This window comes from Vigna angularis, chromosome 2 (genome assembly GCF_016808095.1).
Source record: "Vigna angularis cultivar LongXiaoDou No.4 chromosome 2, ASM1680809v1, whole genome shotgun sequence".
In the NCBI taxonomy this organism is placed as follows: Eukaryota; Viridiplantae; Streptophyta; class Magnoliopsida; order Fabales; family Fabaceae; genus Vigna; species Vigna angularis.
This window is the reverse complement of record NC_068971.1, coordinates 2,065,361-2,075,077: the sequence shown is the minus strand read 5'-3', so window position 1 is coordinate 2,075,077 and position 9,717 is coordinate 2,065,361. Positions and strand designations below refer to the sequence as shown.

General features: G+C 33.2%; 1 protein-coding gene and 1 non-coding gene across 3 annotated transcripts; one reads left to right on the top strand and one right to left on the bottom strand.

Moving 5' to 3' along the window:
* Positions 1-483: 483 nt before the first annotated feature.
* On the bottom strand, positions 484-6,814 carry LOC108329598 (uncharacterized). 2 transcript variants are annotated; one of them, XM_017563883.2, is made up of 7 exons: positions 6,164-6,814; positions 4,370-4,516; positions 3,648-3,997; positions 1,549-2,293; positions 1,361-1,457; positions 1,223-1,277; positions 484-843 (listed from the first exon to the last, which is right to left on the bottom strand). In XM_017563883.2, the coding sequence occupies exons 1-7, from the start codon at positions 6,639-6,641 to the stop codon at positions 781-783; spliced, it is 1,935 nt and encodes a 644-aa protein (XP_017419372.1). In that variant the 5' UTR covers positions 6,642-6,814; the 3' UTR covers positions 484-780. The 2 variants fall into 2 exon arrangements, with proteins under 2 accessions (XP_017419372.1, XP_052729131.1); XM_052873171.1 differs by lacking the exon at positions 6,164-6,814 and having other exon boundaries at positions 3,648-4,025; positions 4,370-4,497.
* Positions 6,815-7,451: 637 nt separating this feature from the next.
* TRNAE-UUC (transfer RNA glutamic acid (anticodon UUC)) lies at positions 7,452-7,523 on the top strand. The gene has a single exon. It is a non-coding gene; the product is annotated as a tRNA-Glu (tRNA).
* Positions 7,524-9,717: the final 2,194 nt, after the last annotated feature.

Below are 9,717 nucleotides of genomic sequence, written 5' to 3'. Positions count from 1 at the left end.
ATGATGTTATGTTGTATTTGAGTATGAAGTAGTTGTGTTGAACTAAAATGAATATGAAATCAAAGAAAGGAAAACACTTGAATCGAAAACAAATGTACATTCAAAAATAGGATCTCTATAGAAGATTTAAAAGAAAAAGAATTGAACTTGAACATGATTACTTATTGCTGAGAGATGAAACAAAATGACTCTTACCATTTGTTGATACTTCTTCAAAAATATCAAATGTCTATTCTTTCAATTCATATTCATCATCTTCTCGGAGACACCTATTAGGATAGTGAGATTTCACCAAGTATATTTGCATCCTCATAAACTAACATGGAGCTATACCATACAGATTAAGTTGAAATAACTGCTTTGGTTAACGTTGTCATGCAACTTTTTATGCTTACCGATGGGATCATTCACGTGGAAAAAATAATTCAGTAACAGCTAATGAAGTTTTACCATCAACGAAACCAAAAATTGGTAACAGAATAATGAAGCAGCAAAACAAAACTGTTCAAAATTTGAAGACCGCTAAAAAGGGGTTACAAGTGAGAATGCATGGCCAAAATCTGTCGGGAGAGGCGACAATCTGCACTCTTCACTGCGACAGGAGAATACAGAGACAAGCGTCCAAAATTTCGAAAAGAACAAAAGGACCGTTACATTATTCCTGGATAAGAAAATAATGATACAGAACGATGGCATCATCGTAGCCTTCACAAAACTTTTATTGCTAAAATTGGGTCTCTGCATGCATACAAGAATTGAGATGATCCACATTTGGAGCATTCATATCCACACCTGTTCCCTGCTATATTCCCTTACAATTACAGGTACACTTGTGGGTGGGACCTGTTAGGATTAAATTGTTAAATCTTTTATTTTTCGTGATCGTAAATCAATACTAAGTGATAAAATGGAAAATACACCTTAAGACTATAAGAAATGCATTTACTTTACAACAAAAACAAAACAGCTATATTATGAGGATTAACCTCGTTTAAATTCTTGTCGTCTACTATTTTAATGTACCTCTTTTATCTAATATTTGAGGAAGGATACAAGTAATTTTTTCCCCTTTTATCCTCTTGGATTTTTAGTCCAAATTGATCTTAATTCTGATTGTGTCATTCTACTAAAAAGTGAGACAGAATCCATACTAGGAATAAGGCACACTTTAGGTATTTTGCTAGCAGCAACTAAACAAATCTTCTTTAATTGTAGCACTTACCATGCCATAATCTGTGATTATCATGGAAACGTAATCTGAAGGTGTTGCATCATAGCTGGCATCAATATAGAAAATGGCAGGGTCAGAGTAATAAAATGACATTTTTGGTTTTGTATAATGTAAATATAAATGTCTTACATCAGATTTAGAAGTTGCAGATTTTCAGTATGGGCCCAACCTTCCAAGTGGTTCACATCCTCTCTACTCTGAACCCTAGAAATGATGTCTGGATCACCTGTAAGAAAATTATAGAAGCATTAACTTTTTTCCAGACATAAGGCAAAAGAGATCGGTGCAATGAACGTCATCTCTCATTGTTTACATACCAAGCTCATTTGAGCATATGGAATCATGCTGCACCCTTTCATGAAATTTATAAGCCTCACAGCATACTAAAACAGGGACACGAAATGCATGGGCAACCATTGCAACACAAGCAGTCCCAACTGCTGAATAAACTGTCCCATTAGACAACACTGATGAAGCACCCAGAAATACTCGAGTAACTTCCTTCATTATGTAGGAAACAGCATTTATATGAGTGTATGTACAGCTAAGACCCTTCTCCACAAGCCTACGAAGCAAAAGTTTCCCTCTAAGTCTTGGACGAGAGTCTACCACTACAACTCGAAACTGTTTACCTAACTCGTGTGCATGTAACAGTACCATTTCAACTGCGGATGAAGACCCATAAGTAAGAAGAACATCACCATCTCTTATTTTTGTGATAGCATGCTTGACTATCACCTTGTCGGCAAGTAGAATTTTCTCATTTATGAAACGCTCAACATCTGATTGAAGAGAGGTTTTTGATTCTGACTCGGACATCGTCAAAGGTAGCTTGGCAATTCGACTTTTGAGAAATCTAATTGCATTGCCCATACTGATAGAAAGTGGTCGACACTCAATGAGAAAAGAAACATAACTACTCAATCTTGCTGTTAAGTCTCTCACCAGAGTCTTCTCGGATGGAACCCCGTAGTCTTTAATGGCCTCTTGAAATGCTCGAAGCATAGCAATACAACGAGCATTGCCACCAGTTATATCTCCAGACAGATACTGCAAACCTACCTGATTATCATTAAGACCACAACGGTTAAAGGAAAACACAAATAAAAAGTGCAAATTTTATAAAAGAAATTGAACCAGGTAACAACTAACCTATCCCGTCCCATATCAGCCACAACACCTTAAAAAAAATTTAATGAACTCATGATTCAGCTTATAGTATCTTCATTCATACAATAGGTCCCTAGATACAATTTGTTTTCAGTTCAGATGTCATTTAGGATGAACTTTTACCTTTCACATAGTTCAATGTCTTAGACAAAGGAGTGCAAAAAAAAAATTAGATGCGTGAAATCATTCTGAGCCCTGTAAGGAGCCGAACATATTTAAGGACTGTAACTCTTCATACTATTTCATATTCTTCATCTTGCCTAGCCTATGTTCTCATATGAACCATGCATGAAATAGATAATAGCTTTAACCTTCAAGCGTCTTACTTCAAGCATACTATTACCTAAATCTAGTAGTACTTGTTTTGTATTCAACTTCCCCCTCCTTCCTTCCTTCCAATTGACTTCCACTTCATGTTCATAATATCAATACCAAAAAAATGAAGGCAGCAATGCAGGGTTGGAAACAGTCCAAACTATAACCAATAAGGTGCAAATTGTGCCACCATCATTGTAAACTCCGAAGAACAATGTAGGATTTTTATTTTTATTTTTTTTTATAAACTGTCCACTTTTTAAAATGTTTTAGACACCTGAGAACCATAGTAATCTTACTATATAAGTGACTTTTGAAACTTTAACTGCGAGTAAAATACCTAAATGCTTGGAGACAGCATAGAATTTACCCCAGAACGTGATGCATCACCATGCAAAATTTCAACCATCGCACTGCAAATAAGCTTAAGGGTCTGTTTGATGAATATGCAAATTTCAGCAATGAGATTTTTTATTGATGAAAAGCTGAAAACAAAAGCCTATAATTTATATGTTGGAAGAGTCATAAGTCCGGAAATTGTATAAATTAAACTATTAGAATTTAATATATTACATTAGGCTAGGTATAAAGAAACCATTTCCATTTAATGATTTAAACATGTTGCGTGTTGCAGCTGAATGAATACAATAAATGAACTCATATATGCTGAATGTTTGTTTTACGATTCTTTTCACAATAGGCTGTATCAAACACTGATTTAAATTAATTTGGTGCTAAAATCTTCTGTTTTCAATATTCAACTTCGTATAGGGCAAGGAACCCCGTTTATCATGTGATCTTATCTAATTGGTGAGCTATGAGAATGACATTAGAACATCATATATTATGAATCGATGGATCCTAACCCAACTACATAAGAAACATGAGTTGTAAAAAAGATTAAACAGAACAGTAGAACAACATAAGCTACCTTATAAACAGCAGGATGCACAGGGCCAAGGTGGAAAAACTTTGCCTCAAGATCTGGTAGCTGACTCCCATGTTCATACTGTGGCAAATGCCTGAATAGTTCAACTCTGTTCTTAGCTTCAGTTTGTTTTACCACAGCACGTCTTTTGGCTTTCTCCACTCTGCTTTTATCATCATATTGCATCCGCGGTTGAGGAACATCTTTCTTTCTATCTTTTTCTTGTGAACGATCAACCCCTTTCTTATCAGAGGCTGCAACTGAAGCATTATCAACTTTTTGTGGGGGCTTTGCAGCTTTAGCTGGTTTTACATTCACTGAAGCCAGAGTTCCAGATGCCTTATTTCCTTCGGCTAACAACACATCATATAAAGGCACGAACTAATAAGCAGTGTTAATCACAATGAATATATTAAAAAAGAATATATGTGAAATCTCATCATAAATTCCCAATTGAGGCTTCCAAAAATAATCTCATTTTATACATTGGGTTTGAAGAAGCTAGATCCAATGACCAAACAAAAAAAAATGTGCAACATTTCAACAGGAAATGTAAAAATAGACGACCAAACTAACAACTACAACTTTTAATTCACTTTCTGAGTTTGTAGAGAAACTTCACGTATTCACATGCTCTAGCTGAAAGTTTGTTTATGCCTAAAATAAACCTGATCAACACTGCATAATCTCAATCAAACAAGGGCAAGCTAAACGCCAATACACACCTTTTGCAGCAGCCTTAGCAGCTCGTTGAGCTTCTTGAAGAGCTCGTCTTTCAGCTTTTGAGGTCTTTTCTTTCTTCAGTTTAGTATTCAGAGCTTGGTCTTTCACTTCCATGGTCGATCCTCCTCCCTTGTCTGTTCTCTCTCTCTCTAAAGGGGATTAAGGAGAAAATGCTTAAATACCAAATAATAACTTCATATTGTCAAAGATTCCTTTTAAAAGGCATCCAAGGAAGAACATGAAAGATGACAAGAACCAGAAAGATCATGTTATGATGCATCTACCATTGCCAACAAGCAAGTTAGACTGATACAACTATTATTCTTCATATGTTCTGACTGGACAATGTAGCAGATGACAAAAAACACAAGCAATTCTCTTTTTAATAAACATCTATCTTTTGTAGTAAATATAAGAGCCCAAAGTACAAAAAATCAGAAAACTAAGATTTAAAGGGCACAAAATTAGGTGCATTTTGTGATTTTTTTTTACATAATTTGAGTCACTTACGAAGTGTTGGCTACTACTTCTGAAAAGTAACCACAGGGTATACGAAGCATCAGGTACTACTATAGCTTTAGTCAACATCAAGTACTTCATTCCAACATTCAACTTTTTTTGTTTCATTTGGACATGACTTGAATCCAATTTTACCACAAAAACAATAACTGGTTCTGTTTGTGAAATGTTTTAGATTTAGATAGCAACAAATAGGCATCTATCATGAAGTCAATTATAATCATTTCCCTTTGCATATTTTTACTTATCTAAAGTCATGTTATTCAATGATATTGAATTACACTTGCATTGAAACTTAGTTTCTAGTTTTTCTTCTTCTTTTTATCAAGTTGACTTTAATTACAAAAAGATTAAAATATTTAAGGAACTATTCAGGCCAAGATAACCACAATCAATGTTTCAACCAGATAAGCTAAAGCATGGTTCTGTGCTAGTTGACCCCCCATAGTTAGTTATAGGAATAATTAGTTAGTTAGCTGCGGGTTGGGATAATCAGATAAATAAAACATGCTGTTTATAAATAAGAAAATGGGTTGAGAGGGAGATACATCTGGTCATTTGAGAATGGATTAGACCCTTAAAGAGTGGAAACAGTATTGGTATGTTGAATAACATCCAGTGAAATCATTCATTTTTGTATCTTCTACCCTGGCCTAAGACTGCAGAGTCCATGGTTAGACCCAAGTTAGAAAAACACTTAGACTATTTAAAAATCACCAATAAAATTTATTATTTTCTTCCCTTTAGAGTATGAACCTGTTCTATCATTTTGTTAGTATGAATAACAGAAGATAGTCCTAGCCACAATTGCAACTCTCTGATTTTTTCTGGTGCTGGGTAATATTCAGCCCCTTTATCTTAAATTTTATGCAGCCACACAAACTTCAAGCAACTACAAACATACTAGTGACAAAATGTAACCAATTTGCGAGAAGTAGATAACAATAATAAAGAATTTTCTTGCACTACTTTTCAATTCAATATTAAACAAGACATTCAGCAGCTTCACTTTTGGAAATACAATAAGCAAGCTGAAAGCGTGTAGTGCAGAAGGGATAAAGACCAAGCAACACTATACTGTGAAACATTCTGACTACTGATATGCACCGTAGAGTTGACTTACACTCAATAAGCTATCAAAAATTAACACAAAACTTGATCATAGCTATTAAATATTGAATTGAAATTTCATTTTACTTTAACAAAAAAATTCAGTTCAAAGCATATTGATTCCTCCATTCAAATAACTGAACAAAGCAAAAGTAGCAAAACCTCACCTCCAGTTGCAAGAGAATCAGCATTCACCGTGGTTAATTCGCTGGCCAAGACGCTACTGGCCTTCGTCGCCGTCAAGTCAACCCCTCCCGTCAAGTCAACCCCTCTGCGAGGAGACGAAGAGGCCACTTTACCGCCCTCGAAGAAGTCTCCGTCGTCAACAACCACCCTGTTCGAGTAAGAGGATGGCGCTGGAGACATCGGAGCGGGAAAGAACTCCGAAGAGCTAGAATAGCTCCCGGCAGTGACCGATTCCTCGATGGATGGAGAAGTCGGAGCGGGACGGCCGTGGAGGCTGAGATTCTCCGACAAATGGCGCGGTGGTGGGATCATGACCGGCGAGAGGGAGTTGGCTGCGGGAGAGGCGTCAAGTGAGATCGGGTGTGGAGGACCCGATTGAGGACGGTCGGGCGGGGCGAAGAACCCGACTCTGCGGACCTTAGGATCAATAACGGCGCGTGGAGCTCTACGCGCATCCATGACAGAAATAGTAGATGGGTTAGGTTTTGTTTGGGTCTAGTAACTTTGGCAGAGTATCATGGCTGGGTAACAAGGAAAGTAAACAAACAGGGAAGAGTTTCTTTTGTTTTCTTCTCTTTTCTTCAGAAAATTAGTGAACAGATTTGAACTTGGAACTGAAGTTGAAGCAGCCAAGACAAATAATGAAAACAACTACAAATAAAAAAAATTGTTTGTTTATTAGCACTAATGTGTTTTTAATTCATGTGTTTTCTTGCCAATTGTTGAAGTCTTGATTTCTCTGTTACTTTACAATACACGTGGGTTTACTTTCTCAATTTAAGTTAATATATGACTAAATTTAATATTTGAATTTTTTTATGCTGGAATTTTAAGGTTGTTTTGTGCAAAATATATTAATCTTTTTTTAATAAATCAAAATTAATACATTTTAAGAGTTATTACAAAAAAAATCAGCATAAAATTTGAAATGAACTTTAATGATTTTAAAGTTTAGGCTTCAAATCTATTAATATTCAAATACAAAAACATTGATTATATTTTATAAAAATGTGAAAATTAAAAAGATATTCTTTTATTAGTTTTAAAACTAATGAGTTGTCTTAATTTAATTTTTCATTCTAATTTAATCTAAATAAATAAGTAAAAGAAAAAATATTTTTATTCTACTGATTTATTGTACAAAGCCATAAAAATTATCTTAAAACATTTAATTTAATTGGTTTGAATTTTCAGTGATTTATTTTTTGGGATGAAATATAGGAGAAAAACTAAAATTAAAATATTTCGGATACAATTGACATCAAAAAATCCGTTGTTGTCCAGCGGTTAGGATATCTGGCTTTCACTCAGGAGACCCGGGTTCGATTCCCGGCAATGGAATTTATTCCCTTAAATCTTTTTTTATATTTGTTCTATGTTTTGCTTTAACCAATGAATGAATATGCATATTAAAAGAATTTAAAGCATATATATAACTCTTATTATTATTATAACATTTTTTAATGTCTGTAGTACTCACTTTTTATTTTATTTTTACATGTTATAACTCTTTTGTTCAAACAATGAGTTATATTTTTTTTTTCACATTTTAAATTAACTTGATTTCTTTATTCAGTTTATATATATAATTTTAATTTTTTTCACTGTGTAAAATTGTGACGGTGAAGTCTTTGCTGACAAAGTAAAATCTCAGTCATGATTGCAACAAAGGGGTCATGGCTTTGCATTATTTTGTTAATTTAATTTTGGCTGTGCTGATAATTAATTAATGCTAAAAAGATATTTTCATGATTGACATATAGCTAAATAGGTTAATGTTTCTAAATTTAAAATTTATGCAGGTTGGTCAAAATGGTCTTCGTGGCAGTCCAAAAAAGTCACAGTAAATAATTGCTGTTAATTAATGAAGAAAGTGCCTTGACATTGAATACAGGATTCTTAGTTACGTCATCAACCATTGTATCAATTACCCTATTAATATTCTTATCATTATTTTAACTTTAGATGGACCAAAATGGACGACTGACATTATTTTGACACCCACTCTAAACTAACATCGAAATATATAGTTAGTTTCTTCATAAATCACTGTTGTGATATATAGGTTGATTTTTGAAAAGATTATAACTTAAGATTATTGAAAATCTAAACTATGACCTATATACTTTTTTTTTTCTAGAGATCAATCGTTCTGTACACATGTGAAAGAATTATAGTCTATATACTCAAGTATCAAGATAAACTCAAACTTATGAGACAACTAAACCTATCTTAGATTCAAATTGGGTTAGGTAAAAAAATTAAATATGGGTCATATTAAACTATATCTCATTTCCAAATTAAATGAGTTTGAGTTGGATAAAAAATAAGTTGAGTTATCACCAATAAAAAATCTTTATAAGTTTTGATTCTTTAATATTAGAATATTAATTAAATGTTTGACATATTTATTTAGTCAATTATATAAGTTAACACTTGTTTTTTTTTTATAATATCTCTTCCTATTGTTTAGTAAATTAAATAAACATTGTCATTATACACGTCAATTCATTTCAATTATAGTAGGATAAATATATGAAATATATTAGAAAAATAAAATATATTTAAGAGTCATTGCAACTCACCAACTCATGGTAATGAAAACCGTTATATATTTTTGTTTAAAGAAAAAGTAAGTAGAATTAAATTGATTCATTTTTAATTATATCCTTGATGAATTTGGTTAACTCCCAATCTATTTTATAAATCTATAACTTTCATTATCTCTCAAGGTGTACATCTAAGAGTTCATTACGATTTTTGGTATGTATAATAATTTTTCTATACACAATAGTGTTAAAAGGGTAAAACATAAGACAAGGATAGTAAAAACAGGCATCATCCTAGAAGGGAATGCAAAATAACCTATTCTCATTAAATATACAGATAATAATAATAATGCTTAAACTTTAAAGAGATAAATTTTCTTAGTGATTATGATAAAACCTAATAAAGAGAGTGAGAATAGGTCCGTACTAAGTAGACTATTGAAAGGAAGTTGTGTAGGTAAAAGTGGTTAGGTAAAGAGAGATATAGGAAGCTAGTCTTCACATTCTCCTAATATTTCACATGAGAGGCAGAAAAATAGCTGAAGAAAGGGATGGGTCATCAACCTTACACAAATTAATGAGACACTGCTGCATATATGCAATCGTACCAATTTCGAAATTTCTCAAGGATCCACCTTAGTCAGACTAATCTTACAAAATCATTTTCCCAAATATAATATTATTGCCTTTGCCTTAGCTGCGATCAGCTTTTTTATATTTTATTTGCTGCTACATACGGCCCAGAGAGAAAGAGAGACGTACAAGTTCAGCACCAGAGGTATCTGCATGCCATGCACTCAACATCATTATCAATCATCATATCTATGTACAAAAACATTTTTATAACTAGTAACAAAAGAATTGCATAAATCATTTAAATTCTGTTTCGTTTCCTCCAACAAGTTGAGATATCAGTTTTGGGTAACTTTCTTTCCTAGTGTTTTATTTATATTCTTATGAGGGATTTATATAAATTTTATCTTATA